The sequence below is a fragment of the Tetrao urogallus genome (assembly GCF_951394365.1).
Source record: "Tetrao urogallus genome assembly, chromosome: 7".
Lineage (NCBI taxonomy): Eukaryota > Metazoa > Chordata > Aves > Galliformes > Phasianidae > Tetrao > Tetrao urogallus.
Window position 1 is genome coordinate 2,302,395 of NC_136820.1, and position 26,429 is coordinate 2,328,823.

Sequence of the window (26,429 nt, forward strand, 5' to 3'; positions counted from 1 at the left end):
TGGTGCATAACATACCAGAAAAAGAATAAATTTAAATCGACGGGCATATGGAATCCAAATGTGGGAGTAAAACTTCAGAGTTAATTATTGATATATTGTAATATTTCAGCCTGCGGTCCAGAATCTTCAAGTCAGGAAGAATCCATTATCAGCCTTGAAGAACAAGATTAATTACATGCACCAGGCAGTTTTATGTCATTATTTGACATGAAGAAAAAAGAATACATCATATTACATCATCCATTACTTAGTACTTTTTTTCTAAAGAAAAACGAAGGGTGAAAAATGAGAAGAATACTTAGAATGGTATTTTAAAAACAAGTTTTGCTTTTTCAATAAGATATTCACTTTGCTTAAGGAATTTCTTTGCATCATCAGAAACCATTAATACAGTTTGAGTTTCTTCAAGCACTTGATTTTCTTTTTCATAAGGTAACTGCTTTACATGCATTAAGAAGTTTTAAATAAAACCTTTTTCCTGATCCTTCTTTGCAAACTCCTTATTTTAACATGCTGAATTTTTTTTTTCTGTCTCCATAACTCTCACCAAAATCCATTCTTTATCTTAAGCAGATAAAGTATGTGTTAAAGTTACAGCACCTATCTTGCTCTTCTAAACACATCATTTTCTGAAAGCTAGCAGATGCATCAGAAATAATAACAAGAAACTGAACTTGAAGAAAGGTTTTCAATGTTTGATCTCAGCATAGCATTGCCATTAGCTCCCTTGCAACCAACCAAACGAAACTGTGCTCCTTTTCCAAGCAAAACTTCCATCATCTCTCCTGTGAAGGAGTTGGGGTTGTTCAGTCTGGAGAAGAGTGAGTAGACTTCATTATGGCCTTCCAGTACTTAAAGGGAAATTATAAACAGAAAGAAAATCAACTTTTTATGTGGGTAGATAGTGATAGGACAAGGTGGAACGGTTTTAAAATAAAAGAGAGAAGATTTAGATAAGATGTCAGTGGGAAGTTTGCCTCTGAGAGGGTGGTGAGGTGCTGGAACAAGTTGCCCAAAGACATTGTGGATGTCCTGTCCCTGGAGGTGCTCAAGGCCAGGTTGGATGGGGCCATGGACAATATAATGTAGCATTTGACCTAGCAGTTGGCAAGCCTGTGTGCAGCAGGAGGTCAGAACCTGATCATCCTTCAGGTCCCTTCCAACCCAAGCCAGTCTATGATTCTATGATCTACACTGAACTATGAAGAGTGGAGTGTCACAGTTAAAATCTGTTGTTATGTGGCTACATCTGTTCAGATATTTTCTCCTACAAGTGTGGTCTCCAGTGTTCCCTCTAGTTATGAAGTATCTATTTTCAAATTAGAAATGTTCATTAATAAGAGAGAAGGGAGAGCTTCACTGAGAGAGTATCACTGTTACTTCAGTGCTGACCTGTTGACAAGCTTGGGAGTTTTTCCATTTAATGGCAGCAAAGTGGGAAGGAATGTGGGGAAGACCAAAGCTCATGGTTCCACTTAACTAGATTTCCCCTGGCTGTTTTCCATAGGAAGGTTGAGTTTGTGTTCATCAAAGATTACTAAGAAGCTGTCCTGGATGATAGGATGCTCCTATCTAATGGTCAGTGCTGCTAAGATATATACCCAACACACTGGAAAGTGAAAGACCACTTACTGGTGTGATCTTTTTGAAGAGCTATGCTTGGTTCAGCTCCCCTGCGTCTCAGCTTTGATTCAGCAATGGTTAAAGAAGCTAGAGGAATAGAGAAAAAATCCTCTTATTTCAGAAAAGCTAATTCCTGGAATCATTGCTGCCAGGGGGCACAGGAACAGAGCAAACAAAAAGGGAGATTCAGGGTAATACTTTCCTATCAAGTTGGCATACACCCCAGAGATTATTCAGCAATTCTCTGGGATCAGCTAATAAAAGGCAGCTGTGGGAACGTAACATTGCCATTGTAGGCATCAGCAACCTTGTAAATACCCAGTAAAATGACTTCAAATTGAGCAAAAACATGTAAGCAGGCTGGATTCCCAGCTGGTGTGAACTGGTATAACTCCACCTACAAAGAGCCAGGCTTCTTGGTTGTACATTGCTACTGAGATCATGCTCCTAGGCCATTCCAGTTTTCTGCAGTGTGGCAGTGCACAGACGCTGCAGAAATCTCCCTTGGACATGGGGGCAGCAAAAGCGTTCCCTAGCTATTTTTGATTGTTATGGAAGAGAAACTGTTCAAGATAATACACCCACAGGTTGCATCAGTAGCATTCACCCCTTATTGACAATAAAAAGGTGGCAAAGGAAGATTAGCCATAAGTTAACCACAAAGGATTCCCCCTGGTCCCATTAGGCAGAGCTGAACTCCAGGATAAGAAACTGAACAGTTAAACTGCATTCCTCTCTTAGTACCCAATAAAAGAAAAGTCCTTGTCTTTAGCCAACTGAAAATCTACTAGTCTGCAAAAGTGAATTAAAATGGCTGCAACAGAGCTTTTCTAAAGCAGTTTACATTGGACAGATTGCAAGAACAATAATGCTTTCTGTGAACCTTCCAAATTATCACATTTCTTCTTTTGACAATAACAGAAAGCATTCAGAGATCTAAGGGATAAGTCTGAGTCAGTTTTAAGGGTTAAGGATCTGAAAGAGGGACAGACAAAAGAAAAAAAAAAAAAAAAAGTCAGATCTTTTGAGTGTAGCCCAAAATCACAGTGATAAAAGAAATCAGATAGTTGGTAACAAAGTCCAGAAGTACAACGGGAAGGATAGCCTGTATTCTCAGAGTTCATAGCTGATGAACAGAAAACTAGTCATTCATATTACCTTAATACCCAAATGAAATCGTGATCTTATTGTGTTGATCAAACACACAGGAACAGGCAGTCCTTGCCCACAGGACTTACAAGCTAACTGGATAAGGCAGAGAGCAAGAGGGAGAGGAGCAACCACCAGCAGCCAGGGATGGAGCAGGTGAGCAGTTCTCTCCCCCAGCAGCAACCACTAGTCAAGAATTTCTCAGTATTTTCTTCAGGTAAGATATTGCTGCTTTCAGAGTTGTCAGAGTGTGCCCAGAGGAGGCCACAAAGATGTTCAGAGGGCTAGAGTACCTCTCTTATGAAGGGTAAGGGAGCTGGGCTTGTTCAGTCTGGAGAAGACTCTGAGGAGACCTCACTGAAGCCTTTCAGTACTTAGAGGGTGCTTATAAGCAGGAAAGAGACTGGTTTTTTATATGGTCTGATAGTGATAGGACAAGCGGGAATGACTTTAAACAAAAAGAGTGGAGACTTATTAGGAAGATATTAGGAAGAAATTTTTTACTCTGAGGGTAGTGAGTCACTGGAACAACTTGCCCAGAGAAGCCATTGATGCCCCAACTGTGGAGGTGTTCAAGGTCAGGCTGGATGGAGCCCCAGGGAACATGACCTAGTGGTTGACAACACTGCCCAGGGTAGGGGGGAGATAGAACTGGATGGTCTTCAAGGTCCCTTCCAACCCAACCATTCTGTGATCCAGATCTTTTTACATGAATATTCTGTGGCTTGGCAGGATAAGGTGTTAGTGCAACCACAAACCTTCAGCGTGGCTCATACTCCAACAGTTTTGTTGTCTTGCTGTCCCAAAGGCAGGCTATCAAGCTTGAGAGTGAAATAAATCACAGAGCAGTTATTACCACTGGCTGCTTGCAGATTTGACATGACAGAGGGGCTCAAACAATACAACTAGCAGCCAGAAGAGCTGCCCTACCCCACAACCCAGCACTCCCCCTTTGACCCTACATAACTTAACTAGGCATTCCAGCTGTGTTGGACTGAAATTCAAGAGGCTTTTCCTTGACAAGAAACAGAAATAAGGACTAAGCCACCTTTTGGTCTCCAAATTACCCCAGAATGCCTCACAACTTCATCTGGATCCCCAGATCACTGTTCTCAAACCACTTGTATCCCACATCTTCTCTGCAAACCTACCTCTCCCCTTCACCAGTTGTGAGCTCTGTGGGTCCAGCTGGTCCCTGACCCACTATCATGAGGGATACAAGGGGCTGTGCCCTGCCCCTCCAAATGACTCTCAAAGCACCACCACATCTCAAGGGCAGCCCTGATGGCCTTAATAATGCTCTTTTTGGGGGGCTGCTCTTAGAGGAGCAGAGCAGTTGCTGGGGCACCCACATCCCAGCTGCTCCTTTGCAAGAAAAGCATACATGCAATGCTAGCATCGTCTAGAAACATAAAAGCAAGGAGATTTTTCAGATGGGAATTTCTAAAATGAGTATCCATTGAGCCCAAATACTTTCACATACTTCCAGTTTCTTCCCAACTTTACATGGGGAAAAAATACATTTTTGATGTGACAGGTTAAAAGATGAATTACTGACTATGTTTGAAAGGCAGACTGAGGTCCTGATTTTTTCTTACTTTGGAAACTCGTGCATTTCACACTTACTTGCATGAAAACTGAACTAGTTCATTTAATCTGCATGGTTTTCTCTCTCTTCTCTTTCTTCACTTTTCAGTTTGAGAGTCAATTGCGAAATTGGATATTTTTCAAAGAGAATCTTTTTTTTTGGGGGGGGGGGTGGGGGGGGAATTTCATTAATTAATTAATGAGCGAGGCATAAAGGAAAGCTTCAGCCAGTGTTGGGCTGTTTCAAATTTCTTCTATATTTGAGCATGCAAGCTTTCAATCCACTTTTCATTGGTATCTACTTCTGGAGTTCAAATATTTCAGTATTTCCTGGAATGCATATGAGCATTACAAATATAATCAGACTGAAATCCACTTTCAAAACATTTTGTCATTACTGATCCAGAGCTACTTTTAAGTGTAGGCTAAATTCCACATTCAGCTGTGTCCGGGAAGTTCAGTGGGTTCCATGCGCGCACCTTGAAAGCAGAAACAAACCATCTGAAATTAATGAGATAAGTGTGGGTCCTGTCCTTCTATCTGGGAAATGTGGAGTGAAAAGTTCAAACCCAAAAGCTACTTATAAAATCAAGACCATTAAGTAAATGCTGAGCCAGAATGTATCAAAGGCAAAAGAAGTAATTCCATGTGCTCCACTTGGCACAGGATCAGGCCCTTAGTTTGAAATTCTGAAGGGTGAGGAACATGGAAAAAAATGCAGTATTACCTTCTGGTTTCCAAAAGGCAAAGTCTGTTGCCCACTCCTCTAGGGACGTTTCTGAAGCAAGTGATCCGAGCATACATCTCCAGCTCAGGGAACAGATCATGAAGGACTACCTTGCTCGTTTGAGTGCATTTTCCAAGACTGGGATATCTTTTGTTTGCAGTTAGTTCTTACTAGGCTGCTCCATGGCCTGATGGCAGAGGTAGCTCCATTGGTGCTCCATCCATGTTTCTGTCCTGTCTGTGTGATTTCAGCTCTCTGCTTGGGAACCACTTTGCAAACACAGTGACACAACCACACAGTGCTTAAGGATTTCCGGCATCACTTCTGAAATCCCTAGACAGGGCTTGTTCAGCTTACTGCCAAGTCTGTCAGTCTGCCCATGCCTGGCATCATTCTCCACAGCATTAATGTTGCATATCACTATTAGAGCTATTAGTTGCATATCACTATTAGAGTGACCAGAAGAATCAACCATAGTAACATTTTTGCTAGATTTTTCAGTGATCACCTATCATCATGTTTTACTTTATCATTTTTTCTCTCCTCTCCTCTCCTCTCCTCTCCTCTCCTCTCCTCTCCTCTCCTCTCCTCTCCTCTCCTCTCCTCTCCTCTCCTCTCCTCTCCTCTCCTCTCCTCTCCTCTCCTCTCCTCTCCTCTCCTCTCCTCTCCTCTCCTCTCCTCTCCTCTCCTCTCCTCTCCTCTCCTCTCCTCTCCTCTCCTCTCCTCTCCTCTCCTCTCCTCTCCTCTCCTCTCCTCTCCTCTCCTCTCCTCTCCTCTCCTCTCCTCTTTTTTCACTTGTGTTCCTTTTCTTGCCTTGTCCTTTTATTTTTTTCACCTTGTACGTAAAACCATATTTTTTTCCATTTCCTCTAATGCTGCCAGTAGTCCTTCCTGGGAACATACATCACAGCTAATCTGCCTAACCTTAAAGTCACTATCCCAGTCAGAAAATGAGATTAACTTCCTGAACTTTTTGCAGCCGCTGCCAGAAAGGCCAAACTCTAACAGTTCATGATCTCAGTTTTATATGTAAGCAATCACTAGGTACAAAGATACTATCTGTTTATACCAAAATGATCTGTGGAGGTCTTTCACAAGCCCTTTGGGGAGGCTTCACTCTGCTTCAGTAAAGGCAGATTGGGAAACTGCGGTTGTTCATATTGGTTTTACGGGAAAAATAGAATGTCCTCACTTTGCAAAACAATTTAACTTCTCTGCTGTGCCGCAACACATGCATACTAAAATCAACACAATGGCTCTGCAAGACAGACAATGGATTCCATCTGTCTAAACAGAGATGGCCTCCACTATCAGGTCAGCTCACAATCACTAGTCTGTCCTTTTGATTGGAAAGCACCAAACTGCACATGCACAGTTTGAAAGAAGGGACTGGGACTCATCCAGCATCAAACAGGAAATCTGTGGCACACAGATTCTCTGATAGCCTCCAGTAAGTCCAACAGAGACTGCACTTGTCTTCTTTGTATGAGGATAAAGCCTTAAGTGCTATGAAGCCCTACAGATCTAAGATAAATCCCACCATTTCAAGATCTTTTCCTGTATCTTCTGCTATCAATCTTCTTCTCATCTTAAGAGTTGAGCTTCTGTCTCCTTCTCCAGCACAAAAAAAAAAAAATAATCTGAAGAACTACCTCTGACTTTACTGACAAGAAGAGAATACACTTGATCAGTCCAATTTGGATAGCTTTAAATAACATAATGCTTATTTCCTTACAGAGCAAATGCTCATAACCAACTTATTCAAATGCATGAATAGCATTAAAGAGCCTCTATTTCAAAGCATCATGCAAAATCACCTCAATTCCAGCACTCAGCTGCTGACTGAATGCCCAGGTGGTATTGTGGACAATTAGATATTAAAAAAAAACTGCTAGCGAAATCATTGGTAGAAATCAATTCCAACAACTGCCTAAAAAAACAAAAAACAAAAAACAAACAAAAACTGAAACAAAACAAACTCCTAAAAAAATTAAACTCCCAAAAACCCAGAGAACTGAGCTGGACAAATTCCAGGCATGTAACAAAGCCAGCAATTACCTGCATTTTTTCCCAAAGACATATAAATGTACAAGGGATGTTGCCAGCTCCATAAAATTTATCATGAAACTTGCTATTGCTTGTTTTCCTTTTAAAATCATGTCTAGATATATTGTTCTACCAAACTACTTTAGAAATCTCCTATGAATTTTTAAACTGCTCCTGATGGTTTTAAGGTCTGATTCTGAGTATTTGAGTATTTAAGTTTGGCCGTAGTCCACATTTCCCACAATAAGCTACTCACAAAAATGTTTAGGATTTCTCCTCTCTCCAAAACTCTAAATGAATCTTCTACTTACGTCACACAATAGAACTGATAACAGTATGATCATTAATGCAGTTATATATATTATATAAAACCTCACGGGTGTTTAAGAAGTACCGAAGTTTTATACAATATCATAATTTAAACTGAAAATGAAATGATGAGAAAGAGAACAATTTTGTAGCCCTATCAAAGATGCAACCCCCCCCTAGGGATTTAAATTTTCTGGATGACAGCATAATAAAACATTAAAGCCTTTCCCATGGGAAGTTAAAGAAATGAGTGTTTGTGTACCTGGGATGTGCCTGATTATTCCAAAGCATTTCCAGACAGAAAATACGTTAATAGCTCATCTATACACAAATGACACAATCTGGCATATTCAAAAATATACAAAATTCATGCTGTAGTCTTAGGTTTAGATTCAAAGCCCACTGAAATCAGTGACAATTCTCCTTCATTGCCTTCAAAGGGTAATGGGTTAGGGTTTCAATCACACCATGTTTATGGCATAAAATAGATCTGTAATTTTTCTACATTTCATATGTATTTTTAGTTTTCATCCTTTGGGTAATCAATTTCTTGGTTCAATGTGTTGGAAACCAGCAATACACGTTTAGAAATCAGATGTGTGCCCTAAAATTCTGCAAACAACAGTTGTAACTGTGAAGTAGGTAAGACAACCTGTGCATAAGGAGACAGTCTGAAGAAGGCAAACCCCGTAAAGCAGGCAATAAATTGTCTTCAGAAGTATTCAATAATGCAAATTTGTTAACAAGTTAACATCTCTTACCAATTTACCATGATGGTTTCTCCCACCTCATCAGATCCAAGATGGCAACCAGGCTCTGCTGCCAATCTGTTTGGTCACATACACTCTTGCCAGGTGAGATTCTGTTTCAGCTAGCATCTTTCTGCATTCGTACAGGTAGACTTGGGCTGCACACAAGGGCTCCAGTTACTTACCATACTGCAAAATCTGGAGGTTTATGCCCATACAGATGTACCTAAACACAAGTCTCAAGCACAGTGTGCTCTATTCTTGAGGTCCTTTCTCTATATCAAACTCTTTCCCAGAAAACATGATCCTTAGTGAATGGAGAATCCATGAAGTGGATACTGCACAGGAGTACATGCAACTAGACAATGGGCACTGTTTTGGAAAACATGAATTCAGAATACTGGTGAATACTGGTTCCCCAGTAACTCATCTACTGTTTTGCAGTGATTGCTTCCTGATCTTGTTTTCTCCAGTTAGACTGCATTTCCCATTAAGCAGCATGATAAACTCTTGTGATAAACTCATGCAATACACAATAGCAGTCCTTGTGGCCACCTGGCCTGAAGGTGCAATGGGGCACAAGAAACTCACAGGAAGCTTTGTTTGGCATTACTGAATGAGTATTTCTGTCTTTCACCTAAAAACCTTTACTCTAGACTTTGGGAGATAGAGGGTTTTGATGAAAAAAAAAATCAGACAACTGTCACTTTTCTCACATTACATTTGGTTTAGTCAGAAGCTCAGTGTTCCATAAGAAGACACTCAGTGGAAAATGTATATACATCACCCTGCATTTTTATACGTTACTTTTTAGTGTGGAAGCTTAGCTTCCAATGGATCCACAAGAGATGAGAGCTACGTATGCAATCCTTTACCAGGTTACACATCTTCAAATTTCTTCCCATATTTTAAAGGTTCTTTGGACAGTCTGAACTAATAATTACACAGATGAATTGTGAAATAGCTGAAAGACAGAAGCAGTTTAAGTGGTGTGGACTCTTCCTCAGTCTGTTTTTCTGAGTATTTTTAAGTAAGGAGTGTGACACTGCTTGCTAAATTAGACCAATATGGGGGCCTTGTAAAGAATTACACCCTTTACACTATGATTTTTATGGATTTCTTATTAGTTAAAGACTAACTGGTTATATCTGTAGCACTGGAGAACAGGAAAAAAAAAAACAAAACAGAAATTAGCAACTTGTCTCCATATCAGCTCTTGCTTGGCCCTCCTTCAATGCTTGACACAACCTGTGCCAAAAATGTTGATGCAGAAGTTTCATGGGTCCTTGGCATATGTGATTCCAGGCATTTTTCTCACACATCTGATCCAAATTCCAGTCACAACAGAAACATACGGTAATTGAATTGAGTGGCTGTCAACTTGGAAAAGGTGACTTTATCACTGTTTATCAGTGTATTTTTGTCACACTGAACAGTATCATGCAGCCCTCTGTGTAGGAGGTTACTTGATCCTGCAGGAACTTCTCTGAGGTGGATTTTTTTTTTTGTCAGCTAATAGCGTTTAGTATTTCACCAGGGCACATTAAATCCAATGTACAAGCAGTTAAGAAAAGTACTGTATCTGGCACTGCTTAATGTCATTGACATGAAATGTGAGCAGCTGTGCCAGCATTCCTGAACTCTGAAAGTACTCTACCTTTCCTCTATCTTTTCACAATTAAATAGCTTTTAATACATTCTGGGTAAATAAATACCTTTTAATACACTGCTATAACGTTATGAAGGTCAAAGGATTAACTATGTCTTGTCATGTAGATATTAAAAGAAATCACAACCATTTTAGTCATAGAGATGCCTAACTGCTTGTTACCTCCTGGTTCACCACGCTGAGGCATTACAGTGCTCTGTGAGTGGCAAAGCTGTATGTTGATTTAATGAAAATGTCCTCTCCAGTTGCTCAGTATGCTTGCTATATAACTATTATAACTGCTAATTTAGCCTTAGAACACCGCTGGTAGACGTCTTCAGGCTGAGCTTTAATCTTTTAAAAAGTAAGGCCAAACCAGTGATTAATATCAACAATCATCCAGAGAGACTATTTCAACGAGCTTAAAACAAAAGGACCTTTATATTTTGTATTTAAGTCACAAATGGGGATATTTTCCCTTTCTCTGCTTGTTTGCATATATATATGAAGGAAAAAGAAAATAACAAAATAACTTCTTTTTCTGTTCATTTTTATAAACTCGAGAAGAAAATGAGCATTTGCCTCCCTGCAAAATTAAGTGATGCTTATCAAAAGAGCAGTTTTCACATGAACATGGATACACAGGCCTTTGTATACTGGTGGGAGAGCTGTTACAAAAAATACTTTTGGATGTCAACTCTAAAGCATTCTTTGAAGGCAGTCAATGCAGGGACTTCGCACGCACTCAGACAACCATGCAGGAGGTAACCAGGTGTATGGGAAGATGATGGGGGAGAGACACCATGAATAACAACTGTATAGGAGCAGGAAAAATCCATCACTGTCCATTTGCGCGTTGTTCAATTGAAATAACTTTTGGTGAACCGTAATATACTGGAGCTCGATCCTCAGATTTTGCAAAGCCAAACAGCCTGACTCCACCGTTTTTGCTGTTTTACGGGTGATTTATACTTGATGAAGAGCCTTACTAGCTTTCATGGAGAAAAAAAAGGAAGATGATATGAGGGAGGCTGAGGACACATTTTCTATATTCAAGTAAAGACAATAGAAGGACAATGGGGTTCCTCAATGCAGAGAAAGGAGTCAAAGGGGTTGTGGACCAAAGAGTCAGAACTGATCAAAATGAAGTTGTCCCTTTCAAATAGCAGTTACAGCATGCTGGCAGATAGTTACATGTGGGTTTGGATTTGAACCAGTCAACAGATGCAATAGGTGCGTCTTCTCTCTCTCTTGTTGTTTTTTTTTTAATACAGTGATGTCTCAATCAAGTCAATAAAGCCAACCCATTCACACTCACACCATGACAGCAGCAGCAGATTTCTTTCCTATTTAAGCAGAGAAAAATAAAAATCATTGCCTGAGAGAGCTACATCCATTCTCTGAAATTGGAGGGATCTCAGCTTATGAAGTTCAGAATCCCATGTGATGATTGATTTCCAGCTTTGCATGACAAGAGAAAGCCATTTTGGAATGAAAGATTGTCAAAATGTATCTGGCAATTGAGCTCCAAAGACACATATTCCTGAATATTACTTTGAAGAGAGCAGTAACTTTTAAAAATTCTTTTACTGCATTTATTTACTCATTTTTAAAGCAAAATGGCACTATACTAGGTTGGCTATTATGGACTTTTAGAAGTCCATAAAATTACAAAACACCAAAGGGCCAGACCTTGTGAAAGGGCAAAATTTCATGATCAGATCTTGGAATCTCACAGGACTTCTTAGGCTTCCAGACACAAACCATCTTCCAACTAGAAGAGTTAGCAACAGTCTGTGTTCGAGAGTATGACTTAATCAAACACTGAGAAAGCAAAATTATATCTGGATTGCTCCCACTGCAGTGAATGCTGGAGGTGAGACAACATAATGTCTCTGATTATCTCCCTAGGCATTTGACTGTCAACATACCAGAGAGGAAAACGCTAAGAAAAGAAGAAAGGGAAACACTGCTTGAGTGTGAACTCTGCAAGAAATATTTTACAGAGCTAATAGTATTTTACAGAGCTAATATTCTGCTGACTTAAACAAGCTTGCTGCATTAAAATCTAAGAAGCTCTGCCTATTTATTGTAGGTAAGGATGTGGTGATTAGCTATTTCCATTGCTTGGAAAACCACAGGAAGAAAAATAATTAAAAAAAAAATCCTTTAACAAAACTATCCAATATTTTACTGTATCTTATGTATGCAGTTCTTAGAAATGGGAAGAAGAGGACCTTCAAAAAATAGAACTGTGAAATTCCTGTGTAAATGCTTTCCGATAGTGTTGAATAGTTTGCATTAGTAAACAAAATTCAATTACCCGTTTTATGTGTTGCTGAATTCAAAATTCTGCTTTTCTCATTAAAATAGGGTATGTTTCCCTTAGATAAAAAGGAAGACAGACTATATCAAAACCTCTTCCAATTCAGTTTCAATTCTTCGCCTATCATCTCCCTATTCTCAATTCGGACTTATTTCTCTGTTTATTTAAGAAGTCCCTCTTCCAGAATCTCATGATGTCTTTAGCACATGGATAGAGTATGGAGTTTGCTGCCAGAAATGCAAAAAAAAAAAAAAAAAAAAAAAAAGATCTGAAGAAAAAAAAAGAACACAAAAACAAAGAGCAAACAAACAAACAAATGAACCAAAACACACTGGGCTTCAAAAATGAGCCACCACAGTAGGGTTCCACTTCCAAATTGATTACGTAATGACCTCTTTTTTTCCTCTAGAAGGTAATACAGAGCCTGAAGTTCAGATATAATGCAGAGGATGTTGTTTGTTAGAGTGGAAACAAAGTGAAAAGCTAGTTATAATGCCAGGATTGTTTCTGATACTTAGGGAGAAATACAGACATTATTTGTTAAGTGTCAATTCGAGTTAGTTTTATTTAGTTCTAGGAGCAGAAAGGCTTTGTCTCATTCCCAGGATGCACGCTACAAAAGTTAGGCCTGCCCATAGACAGTTTGCATAAGCTGTAAACTGTATGCTGGGATAGAGGAGCATGGCGTTTCTTCTGTGAGTGAAATACAGCCAAATTATAGGTTTCTTCTGTACAGGTTTGCATAGAAGAAATGGGTCTTCTCTAATTTTTTTCTTACTATCTGTAGTGGATCAAATTTTTTCACTTTCTCACAATACAAGGTGCCTCACCCCAAAGAACAGCCCTACTACAGGTTATGGTATTACTAACTCTCATGAAGGTTAGTCTACTCTGACATCTTATAATCACATGGGTGGGACTAAGACAGAAGTTTTGCAGGTATTTGTATTTAAGCTATGTTTTATTCACAGCGAAAGGCATTTTGGATAGCATCTAGTGTAAGCGATAAATATCAGTACCTACTCACAGAACCAGACTAAAAACTTGGGCAAGTTCTGGCATATGACATTTGGCGTGCAATTTTGTGTGGATCAATTAATTAAAGAGCACTCGGGGCCCTCTTGAATAAAATTACAAAAGAGAATTCAATCATCGTTTATCTCTCAATCACTCTTAGAAGAAGTTCATTTCATAACTGAAGAACTGGATCAGTTCCAGCTTTTTTCTGTTAACATGTTGAGTTTGTCATGATCGTGCAATGTAATATGAAGACGTACCAGTAATTGGTATAGCAGGTAACAGAAGACTTTTTCAGTGGTCACTTTACCTGCGCTTTACAATGGAGACGGAAAGTTCACGACTGACGATTCTGCTCAGAATCAACCAGTACAACCAGTACCAGTAGTTTGTACATGGCTGATTTTCCACTGAAGTAACTGTGCAAGCCAGCTTTCTGCAAAGGGAGAGTCTAATACAAGGATTACTACATTTCTGCTTCTTCTCACTAACATAATATCTTTCTGGGGACAAACACTTAGGCAATTACTGTAATTACGATAAGAACTCCATTTCCCATATGATATACAGAAAATGAGTAGCCACATAGGGCCGTATAATTATATTTAACCCTCCTTCCCCAAAAAAACCTTTCACTTGGACAGTATGAAATTGTTTATTTGATACATCAGTGTTAAAATCACACAAACACACATGGAAGTAAATTACGAATTAAATTATGTCTTCTCTTTGAGTCCCATTAGGGGAGCTGAAGGGAGCAAAGAGAGGACAAAGCTATGTGAGCTCAGTGTGAAGGAATGTAGCTAATGTTCCTTATCTGACCTCATGCTGAGCCACAACACCAGCGCGGAGCAGTTCTTCTATGGCATCATCTTCATACCTAAGCATGCCCTTCAGTATCTCCACTGTATGCTGTCCAAGAAGTGGAGATGGTTTGGGATGTGACACAACAAATTCACTGTATCTTACAGCTGGCCCTGTTAAAAAAACAACAACAACAACAAACAAACAGATAGGAAATAAATTATTTTCAACATTTACTGCCCGTATTAATATTGAAGTGTTTACGTTAGTTTAAAGAACTAATTTTCAAAGCAGTCTTAACACAGTGTGTATTAGTTTCAGCTGGGGTGGATTTTTCTTCAGAGTGTGTGATATGATGCTGTGTTTTTGGTTCTAGGAGAAAAGTAATGTTGGTAACACACTGACGTTTATAGTTCCTGCTAAGCAGTTCTGTACAGAGCCAAGGCCATTCTCAGCGAAGGGGCCAAGGAGCTGAGAGGGAATAGAATTAGGACAGCTGACTTAAACTGGCCAAAAGGATATTCTATACCATATGTCATTGTGTGGAAGGAGTTTTGAAGGGTGTGGGAGTTCATCTGGCTCTTGCATTGCTTGGGGTCTAACTGGGCATTGGTGAGGGGGAGGTGAGCAATTGCTTGTGCATCGGTTGTTATGTACATTCCTATACATACATATATAGTCATAACTTTATCCTTTTCCTTTTATCTATCACAGTAAATAGTTTTATCTCAACCCACAAGTTCTACTTTTTTTTTTTTCTTCCTGATTCTCTCCCCCATTCCACTGGGCAGGAGGTTCCTAGTTATATTCTGGAATTAAAGACTAAACAAATTCCCATCAACAGTAATGCAGAAATAAGCCAGATTTGCTGAATATTTTTCCAGTGTTAAGAAAGTTTTTCCAGCAGTATGTGTTTCAGGTGTTCTCAGACTAATATTACATCCCAGGTCTACCACTCTGCTAGCCTAACAACACAGACATTGCTAAATCCACACAGTGGGATGTGCTCCAGAAATCCTCACACTGTTCACAACAGGAGGCAGGACAAATATTAGAATCCAAGAAAAAGTCATGTAAAGGCACTGTTACTGGTTTTCCAGTAGCACATGTGCAGCACCATCTCCAGCAAGAGACAATTCAAGCACCTCTGCAGCATTCATCATTACCCTGCAGTGATGAAGGACTGGCACCATGCTCAGAAACAGTATTCCTCACCTTGTTTTATATTTTCAAGAAAAAGCAAACATGGCAGCAGCATGAAACTTAACATAGCATATGAAACTTAACAATGGTTTCTTTACTTTGGGCAAGAATAACTTCAAAGGTGGAAACCTCTTAGGGAAACTGGCAATGACGCAAAAAATTTTGTGTCTACTTCAGGTATCCCGATCTTAGTTTTTAGCAATCCTCTGCAGTTGAATTGAAGAAGGATTTCAATGCAGTTCTTTGCAGACAAGTAGTTATATTATTACTGTCAGTCTCAGAAGAAGGAAGAGGTCACACATTTACTCTGAGATCTAAAAGACTGTTTTATAGAGAAACAGAGGATAAAAATCTCCAGAATTGTCAGTAAAAACTTTTTCTTTAATAAATAATTCAACAACTTTTGATGCTTTTGACAATAGCCAGAAAAATTCCTCTATTCATACTTACAGCCTTTATTGTACACTCATAAGGATTTTACAGAAAAAGCCACATGTAGTTACACCTTCCCTGATATCACTACAGCTTTACTTGGAAATGCAATACAATATATAGACAGAACAGTTTGGCTTAGTTCTGAAGGAATAACAGGACATCAGCTTGCAAGGGAAACAAACCACAAGAAGTCATCCTATAAGAGGATGAGTAAGGAAGTTGACTACTTGAGCTACTGTTTATTTGAGCAGAACTGCTGAATAAGGTCACATGGCGTGCCAAATTATGCTGTTTTTGCAACAGTCCTCCCTAAGCAGATCACTTGTAATCAAATGTTTAACATAATATTCACAGCTATTCGTTTCAAAGTGAGAATGGTGTGAGAAGGGATATTTAGGAAAACATTTTCTCAAGCTGGTTGGGTATGATCCTAATGAATGTGCTCCTAGCAGAGGTGAGGTATAGTTCCTGTGCTTCAAAAGGAAAGGAGGGAACTGGGGAATTACAGATCAAATCAATAAACTTCAAGTGACATTAAATAATGTAGAAAAGAATCACACTGAAAGTATTCAGGATGTATCTATTAAGAACACATAACTTTCATTCATCCTCTTCTATGTCTGCCAGAAGAAGCACTGAGGGTGAGATACATCCTACCTAATTTCACATGCTGATAATCTAGAGATTTTTAGTTGCTGAGGTTCCCTTTTCAGTAATTGCAGACAAGAAGATGCACATTCTAAATTCACTAAAGAAACACGATGTAGGTAAATCCAAAGCCAGGTACAATTCTGAGTGGGAAATCATGTTCAGAGAACAGCTACTGGGAGCCTTCTAAAACAGGAGAATGCTTCAAGTGAGCTCCACAGGAATCCGTTGAGAATGAAGCACTGATCAGTATTTTTTAGTGGGTCAGTTGATGGAACTCACATTGTACCTGCTCAGGTTTCAGAGGAGTTAAAACTGATTGTGAAATAGCTTTCACAATGACCAGGCTACACCAGAGAAATGGTCTGATAAAACAGGAGGGGAAGGATGTACATCTAATTACATAAATACAGGGCAGGGGACAATCAGCAAGGTAGAAAAAGCTAGGGGTCACTCTAGATCACAAAGTGAATATGAGTCAACATCATTTTGTTGCAAAAAAGGTTATAGCATCATGTGGGGATGTACGAAAAAGAGAGAAGCCTGCAGGACATGTGAAATAATCCTTTTGCTCTAGTTAGGGATGGCAGGTCACAGCTGGAATGGTGACTAGTGGGGGCCCTCCACTGCATAGCCATGAACCCCAAGAGTTTCTTGCAGAACACCACAATGATCAGCAAAGGCATGAATGACTAAACAGTGCAAAGGCCAGTAAAAAATACTGTCTTCTGAACTGTCTTCAAAAATTCTGTGACCCTTCTGCAACATGAACGTAAACCCTTCCTCATATTCATGATGAAAGAGAAATTAACTGACTTAAACTGCAAAAGTAAGAGCAAAGTTAGGTACTAGAAAATAAACTTTAGTCATGGGAGGGACAGTGAAATGCTGAAAGAGATCTCATAAGGAGTTTACAGATTTCCTATCAATCAAGCTTTTAGGAATTATTATGTTGTTATAGCAGAATCTACGGCCAGTCCTTGAGACTTCTTGATCTCTCTACCTTTCTTTCACACACTAACATATGTGAGAGCTAAATCGGGGCTAATTTTTCTATTAACTTATCTCCCTAATTCAACTCAGTTTGAACATAATTCAATTTTCAGAGGAAATCCCATGTGAGAGATCAATACCTAGGCAATAGGCAATACTATTAGGCAATTCCTATAAAAACTAAAAACAAATTAGAAATAATCTTATTTCTGGCAGGTGTAGCTGAGAATATTCACTTCTTTATACAAAGAAATCATCAGACTCCCACAGGAACTTATCAGTATTTGTACATGGTTTCCACTTGATTGTGCAAATTTTTGCTAGTGTAAAAATTTCCTGTCTTAAATCCCAGGAGTTTTTGCAGTGATAGCAGAAGACATTGAATAAACTTCTAATGAGAGGAAAACAAAATTGATATTAAGTGTACAACAGGCATAAAATGCTTCACACTTCCCAAAGAAATTAGTCTTACAAAGTAGAGCACGCTAGAAAACTGCACAGCAATTATAAAAAACAGTGTCTTTTTTGAGCTTTCATTGTTTGACGCATCATTCATCACGCTACTTTTCACTTTGATAGAGTTATAAAGTTATCTACATTCATTCAAAGGAGCTAGTTGCTAATGATCCATCATTAACGATTCTCTGTTCTTTCCTTGTGTAACTTCTCCTTGGCTTCTGTGTCAATTAGGAGGGTGCAAAGCTTGCCAGTCAGGCTTCAGCAATCCCACGCTCCTACCGAACAACACTCCCAGAGAGCAACCAGCAGAATGCTATGCAAATGCTAATTAAACACAACTGCCTTATGAGGAAACCATCCCTTCAGGCAGAGGGAGGTGAACTGCTTTAATTAAGGTCAGAAGCATTTGCATGTGGGTGAGTTACAGGGAGCTCTGCAGATGAAAGCAAGCCTTTGCTGGGATAGAAGCAAAGTTACTGGCTGGAAGAGGTCACCTGTTGGTCCCATCCTGCTGTAAGCAGGACACTGCTCTCAATTCAGCCATCTAGTTAAAGGGACAGCTATGGTCACTTGAAGAAAACAGGGAAGGAATGAGAAGCTTTGATTTACCTTTGTCTCATTAAATTAAAAAGAGTTTCTTGCTTTTTGCTTTTATTATTGCCAGTAAAGGAAAGAGCTTTCACCACATTTAAATTCTAGGCTGACATTCTTATTATTATTACTACTTTGACTTTGGCACATTGCTAAAATACATGCTGTGCACAACATGCAATGTTCAAAGATAGTAGTGCTACAAGAAATCAAAATTTTTATCAGTGTTGACTATGTTGACAGCTGTACCTTGACGGCCATCTTGAACATTTCCCAGAAATTGAACTCAACACTATCACAGTAAATTCTATTTCTTTGGTGACTATTTGTTACAGCATTGCTAGGCACTGAGCAAAGCTATTAAGTTGGGACATAATAAATACATTAAAGCAGCAGATAAAATGAAATAAAAGCACTTAAACTAGACCATGCTAAGGTTCACTCCATAGGAATGAAATATCTTTGAACATTTAAGCAGGTGAAGTACACGATGTACATTGGAACGTGTCACTCTGCATTTCTGAGATTCAGAGCTGCAGAATCAAGGTCGATTTTATTATACAAGCAGTAGAAACTGACGTTGAACTAGAATGACATTAAAAGAACAAAGAACAGCATATAAAATGAATAAAGATAATAAACTTTTTCCTGACAAATAGCAATCCTGTAGTACTGTGAGCCAGTCACCAGATAACACTTTCCCCACAGCACAGCTTAAAGCATATTGAAATAATCTAACTCTTAAGTTATGCAGAGGGAATTAGACCCGAGGATAGCCAAGCTCAGGGAAAAGGCATGATTACTGTTATAATTCAAGTGGGACAAAGAAAAAGAAAGGGGAAGTTTGAACTAAGGTATGCGTATCTATTCTTGCAACACATATTCTACATTTGAAAAAAGAGAGCAACAAGAAATTCAACACCCATGGTTAGCTAGCTCTACCTCAGCTCACAGATTAGTCTATATACATGCATGCATCACACAAACCAAGAACTTGTACCTCACCCAGCATGGTGTTGCTACGTAAGAGTTTTGGAATTCCAATGAAATATCATCAACAATCAAAAGATGGCCCGGAACCAACACATTTGCACCCAGATCCCATAGACACTACAGTTCAAGTATTTGGGGTGTTCAATCAGCTAGCTGTGAAACCACTGTAAGGGCAGGATCAGCAGAAAATGAGAAGTAACTTTTAAGGTACTGAAAAGAAAAACAATACAAAATACGTCAGAGAAATGGGCTTCATGGCTTACATGAAAGACACTCAGGAGTTAGAAGTGATGTGTTCAGGGATGTGTTACCAAGAGTAGATGTGGGAGAACACATTTTGAACGTTGGTTCTCTTTCCTGTTGTTCCAGCCTTGACTTCTGTTAATCTACCACTCAGCTGAGATGTGCATGTGATGCCTGAGCATGCAGTACAGGGCAGCCTGGCCATGATGCCTTTACTGAGTTTCTGCTCCTTAGTAAAACACAGTGTAAAAAAGTACTGCAATATTTTTTGGTTTCTTGCTACAGAAGCTTGAGATCTTGGGAGACTTCTTGGATACATTTTTTTTTAATCTCTGGAAAAAAATCTTTTCCTTTTACATTACATTAGAGCTTTTAAGGACAACTCATAATAGAACTGGAAAAAAAAATTAAGGGGATAATATTCAGACTCACTCCTTCTTCTTTTACTGCAGGTTCCACTTCCTCCCCTACTTAAGATACAGCCACACAAAGTATTCAACTGGCACCCAGCACAGCTGAGAGAGTAGAAAACTTTGGCAGGATGCATAGGAATGGATGGACAAACATTTTCAAATGGCAAAAAAAAGTACATCCTGTGTTAGGTGCCATACAAACACAGATATAAATAAATCAATAAATCAATAAACATTAGTAAACAATCTGCAGTGCAGTAAAAGTAGACAGGAAGGTAGAATAGGGCCTGTATGTAATGTGACAGTACTTGTAGGAGAGGAATGTGCTAGTAAGATCCCGCAGTCTCATGCCCTATTGAAGGAGGAAGACGACCCACCTTTTTGTAGGAACAACACAAGAGTTGGTGTGAGGTTGGTGGCTACAGAAACACCTGAGTATGGTCAAGAGGATATTAGAGCTACTGCCACTCAAAAGGAGGCCCAGATCAGGTGCCTTTACACTAATGCATGGAGCATGAGTAATAAACAAGAGGAGCTGGAGGCCACTGTGAGGTCAGAAAGCTACGATATAGTCGCCATCAGGTGAAACGTGGTAGAATGACCTGCTGAGCTGGAGTGCTGTGATGGATAGCTACTGATTTTTCCAAAGAGATAGGCAAGGCAGGAAGGGTGGTGATGTAGCCTTCTATGTTAAGAAAGAATGGGAATGTATGGAAACTAATGATGATGATGATAGGGTTGAGAGATTATGGGTCAGAATAAAAGCGAAGGCCAATAAAATTGACATTGTCATGGGAGTTTGTTACAGGCCACCCAACCAGGATGAAGAGGTGGACAAGACACATTACAGACAGTTGGGTGATGTCCCAAGGTCTCTCCCCCTTGTTCTCATGGGGGACTTCAACTTCCCAGACATCTGCTGGATTTATAAGCCAGCAGAAAGGGAACAGTCCCGGAGGTTCCTAGAGTGTGTGGGAGATAACTTCCTGACACAGCTAGTGGAGCCAACAAGAGGAAGCAAAATCCTGGACCTGCTGTTTGTTAACAGAGAAGGTCTTGTGGGGGATGTGAAGGTTGGAGGCTGTCTGGGGCACAGTGAGCATGAGACACTAGATTTCTCAATCCTTGTTGAACCATGGAGGGGAGTCAGCAGAACTGCCACCTTGGACTTCCAGAGGGCAGACCTTAGCCTCTATAGGACCATGGTGGAAACGGTCCCTCAAGAGGTAGTTTTGGAGAGTGTGGGAGCCCAGGATGACTGGGAGTGCTTTAAGGAAGTTATTTTAAAGGTGTAGGAGCTGACAGTCCCCAAGTCACGGAAGATGAGCCAACAGGCGAGGAAGCTGGACTGGCTGAACAGAGACCTTTGGCTGGAACTCAAGAACAGAAGGAAAGCTTATGGTCTCTGGAAGAATGGGCAAGCGACTTATAATGATTACAGGTATGTAGTGAAGCTGTGCAGGGAGAAAATTAGAAAAGCCAAAGCCCAACTAGAACTCAACTTGGACACTAACATAAAGGAAAACAATACATACTGCTATAAATACATCAACAGCAAGAGGAGGGCTAGCGAGAATCTCTAGCCCTTGTTGGATGCTGAGGACAACATGCTGACCAAGGATCAGGATAAGGCTGAGCTACTTAATCCCTTCTTTGCCTCATTCTTTAATAGTAAGACTAATTGCTCCCTGGGCGCACAGCCAACTGCACTGGTAGGTAGGGATGGGGAAATGAATAGGCCCTGCATAATCCACCATGAGGTGGTTCTGGACCTGTTCTGAAAGCTGGATGCTCACAAGTCCATGGATTACGCCAGATGGATTGCACCCTGGTGTGCTGAGGGACTTGGCAGATGTGGTTGCCAAGCCACCCTCCATCATCCTTTAGCAGTCCTGGCTAACCAGAAATGTCCTGGTGGATGGGAGACTGGCAAATGTGACACCCACCTTCAAAAAGGGCCAGAAAGATAATCCTACAGACCTATCAGTCTCACCTTGGTGCCGGGGAAGTTTATGGAATGGATAATCTGGGGAGCCATCATAGACCAGTACAAGGTGAACCAGGGGATCAGGCCCAGTCAGCATGGGTTTACCAATGGTAGATCCTGTTTGACAAACCTGGTTTCATTCTATGACAAAGTGACCTGCTTAGTGGATGAAGGCAAGGCTGTCAATGTGGTCTAGCTGGATTTCAGTAAAGCCTTTGACACTGTCCCCCCTCAACATCCTTGTGGAGAAGCTGGCTGCCCACGGTTTGGATGAGCGTACGCTCTGCTGGGTGAAACACTGGATGGATGGATGGATGGATGGATGGATGGATGGATGGATGGATGGATGGATGGATGGATGGATTTATGGATGGATTTATGGATGGATGGATGGATGGATGGCCAGGCCCAGACAGCTGTGGTCAGTGGAGTTAAATCCAGTTGGCAGCCAGTCATGAATGGTGTCCCCCAAGGGCTTGGTACTGGAATCGCTTCTATTTAACATCTTTATTAATGATCTTGACAGGGGTGTGAGGATTGAGTGCACCCTCAGTAAGTTTGCAGACAACACCAAGCTGGGAGGAAGAGCTGATCTGCCAGAGGGAAGAAAGGCACTGCAGAGGGACCTGGATAGACTGCATCGATGGGCCGAGGTTACTGTATGGGTTTCAATAGGGCCAAGTGTCGGGTCCTGCATTTTTGTCACAACAACCCCAGGCAACCCTGCAGGCTGGGGGAGGAGTGGCTGGAAAGCTGCCTGATGGAAAGGGACCTTGCTGTAGTGATGGACAGTGGGCTGAACATGAGCCAGCAGTGTGCCCAGGTGGCCAAGAAGGCCAATGGCATCCTGGCTTGGATCAGGAATGGTGAGCAGGACCAGGGAAGTCATCCTGCCCTGCACTCAGCACTGGTGAGGCCTCACCTCGAGTGCTGTGTTCAGTTTTGGGCACCTCAGCACAGAAAGGGCATGGAGGTGCTGGAGCAGGTGCAAAGAAGGGCAGCAAGGCTGGGGAAGGGCTTGGAGAATATGGCCTGTGAGGAGAGACTGAAGGAACTGGGGCTGTTCAGTCTGGAGAAGAGGAGGCTGAGGGGAGACCTTATTGCTCTCTTCAAATGTCTGAAAGGTCTTCACAGCTAGAGTGGGGTTGGCCTCTTCTCACTGGTCACAGGACGAGGGGAAATGGCCTGAAGTTGCACCAGGGTAATTTTAGGTTGGATCTCAGGAAAAACTTCTTTACAGAAAGGGCTGTTAAGCACTGGAATAGGCTCCCCAGAGAGGTGGTTGAGTCACCATCCCTGGATGTGTTTAAGAACTGCTTGGATGTGGTGCTCAGGGACGTGATTTAGCAGAGGGTTGTTAGAGTAGCATGGTTAGGTTGTGATTTGACTCGATGATCTTTAAGGTCTTTTTCAACCTGAGCAATTCTATGATTCTATGCCTCTATGATCTACAAGCCATCTGTTTACCTTTCCTCATTTGCCAAATGCTGACAGCCATAGAAGAGCTATGAGGATTATCCAATGCCACAACAGTGAAGAATTTAAGAACTGAACTGTTGTGAGGTGATGGAACTGACAGGCAGAGCACAAAAACGAATGAATAAAGAAATAAATAAATAGCTTACTTCTGATAATCATAGACAGGTGTCTAAAAATCAGATCATTTTAAACCCAAACTTAGGCACTGGGAGCATCCATTATAAAGGTCTTAAAACCCTTTGTTAGGTATGCTTACAAGGTTTCTTTTCACCTGAAGCTGCACATACTGCAACGCATTAAAAAGCATTTTATGTGTTTTCTATCAGCCAACTTTCTGGATAACATCAGTGTAAAAATACTGCTCGGCATTTATATATACCTTATATTTTAAGATGTCACCATACTGTCTGTACCCAATTAATCATGCGTGACTGCTGGGATAAAAGCGGTCATTTTTTAGTCATTCTGGTTGCATTTTGAGAGTAATCCTGCATAACTGCATAATTTAATACAATTTTGAGAGAGGACTCTTAGTACATTCGAGCATTAAGAACCTGACAGTAAGGTGCTCTCTACTGCTTCCCATACATATCACCTCTGAACAATGAAAATTTGGCCTTACTTTTTGTACAGCCTCACAGGGCTCCATTCTTCCACATTCTTTCATGAAATCCCCAAAGACCTTAAGAGAAGACTCAAAAAAAAAAAAAAAGAGACAGGAAGGAAGACAAGGAGTAAGAATACTCAGAGGTAGCAATTTTAAAGAACCATGAATTCCCTAGGTAAGAATCTGTAGCTTCATTTCCGAGGGAAAAGCATTTACATGTCTGTGCTGTCTTTCTAATCATCTGTTTCTCTGCTTTGTCCCTTTGCCCCCCAAAACTTCTGAACCTGTCAATCGCGACCAGTGTAAAAATCCCAAGGAAAATTAAGCTCTTACCAGTTTTGTGAAAATTGGCAACTGCTGAAGGACAGATACCAAAATTACTGTCCTGATGACATCGGGGGGAAAAAAAAAAAAAAAAAAAAAAAAGAACTCAGATATTACTTACTCTGGCTGCAAAGCACTTACCGATAAGTACAGACACAGCTGCATAAGAGTCACCTGTCTTTCCTTAGGGAGACTTGGCATAAAGGATATAAGTAAAGGTCAGGTCATCCTAAGTCCACATAGAGTTTATAGAGGATAGAAATCCAAAGGAAAATGATATTTAGTCCTGCTGTACATGGAACAACTTCTTCTAGACACTTTTTTCTACAGCACTATGGAAGGTGCAAGCTCAGGGCACGGATACTAATGACTTCCAGTATAACGTAAACTGCTCTTGCAGGAAGGAGCTAAAGAACTTAATGGCAAAGGTGAATAACTGGGAAAAGCCCTGTAAAATTCCAGCATGAAAAACCTAAAGAGAGGCAAGCCTAAACTACTGAAAATGCAAGCTAAAAATTTAATTTGTCTCCAGTCATAATCTAATCAATACAGAACCCAATACAGAATCCCAACACAGGATGTGGGTTAGCCACAGGATGTGGAGGTACAGAAATTGTAATGCAGAAATTTTGGGGTGAGCCTGAACGGGTTGTGCCATGCAGGAAGTCAGACTGTGTGACCATAATGATTATTTCTGGGCAAAAGAGGTTGGGATTTCTGAAACACCCATTAAGCACAAATGTTTACATACAACAGCGCTGGGTTTAAGATGGACTACCTGAGCCTCCTCTGACACTTGAGAAGTCTATGTATTGTTTCACTAAGACATTAAGGCCTTCAACGCTGTATCTTGAGAGGTGTAAGCAGTGATTAGTGTCCTATGAGGTGGGAAGAGAAAATCAGAATGTCACTTGAATTGAGACCCTAGAAAGGACAGAGAACCACTTCACTGCAACACGTTCACAAGATCCTGGCAGTGAGTCATGCCCCAGCTGCGCAGGAAGGCAAGAGGCTCCTTAGAGCCCTCCTACTGAGCATGGGGAAAACCATTTCCCAGCCCCATGCCTTGTGGTTTGCGTGATTTTGCACGTTGGGATAAACATGTCAGACAACCCAGAAAGTGTCTGCAACTCCTCACTGCACCAATCCAACCTTTACTGCGTCCTGCCTCCAGCTATAGGTTAGATTCTTTGGCTGTTCAGAGACCCCAAAGGCCATCCTCCTGGCCAGCTGTGCACCATCAGAGTAGGAGGAGATTAACATTTCCTCGCAGATGAGCTCCTCTTTGCTCCTCAGGTGGCCAGCTGAAGCCTGCATACCTGAAGCTGATTTGAGTCTCTTAATTCAAGGATCCAAAACAACCCACACTTAAAAACATATATGGAGTGAGCCTAAAGCTGGATATAACTTTCTTTCTTACCTCTTACTTGCTAAAGCTGCTCTTTTTCAGGGTAGGAAACTTTAGGCTTTTTCTAGTCAACTGCTAAAAATAAAATCAAAAACCTTCTCTGAGCAGAAATTTGAAAGACTTTGCTAAACCTTCTTCTAAGCAATCTTTCCGTATACATTTATGAAGTCCAACCATCCTGACATCACTCATATCCCAAGTGTGATTATCAGCTCCTATGGATCATTTTTCTATGTCCATCTTTGATGTCCTTGCCTAGTTATTTCCACATCCTTCTGGAAGCATGGACATCAGGACAAGGCACAGTTTACTGCAATGAAGTACAAACATTTTTCCATGTTGCCTCCTTACACCTCTAAAGCTGTCCTAACCACAGCTTGAAAGGAGAACTGATATTGAAAGAGTTATTTGTGATGACTCCGATCATCTTTCCTTAGTCTCAAGTCAAAATTCAAGGTACTTGTTCTACAGGTCTACCTGGCATTGCTGCCTGTTGCTGCTGAAATCCACCACGATGGTGGCTTTATCAAATAGCTGGTAGCCAGAACACTGTGAGCTGGGTGCCCAAACGGCTTGTGACAGAAGCAGGTATCATGTAACTCTGCTTTAGCTCCCTGGCCTCACCACAACCCATCTGGATAGTAGTACACATGATTTAGTC

General features: G+C 40.6%; 1 protein-coding gene across 1 annotated transcript in view; it reads right to left on the reverse strand.

Moving 5' to 3' along the window:
- Nucleotides 1–13,994: 13,994 nt before the first annotated feature.
- The window catches only part of SUGCT (succinyl-CoA:glutarate-CoA transferase), a gene marked incomplete at both ends in the record, with an annotated part of 326,326 nt that continues 313,891 nt past the window's right edge, over nucleotides 13,995–26,429 (reverse strand). Inside the window, one exon of the mRNA XM_079538007.1 lies at nucleotides 13,995–14,158. Coding sequence (XP_079394133.1) covers nucleotides 13,995–14,158 — 164 coding nt within the window. The remainder of the gene's footprint in view (nucleotides 14,159–26,429) is intronic.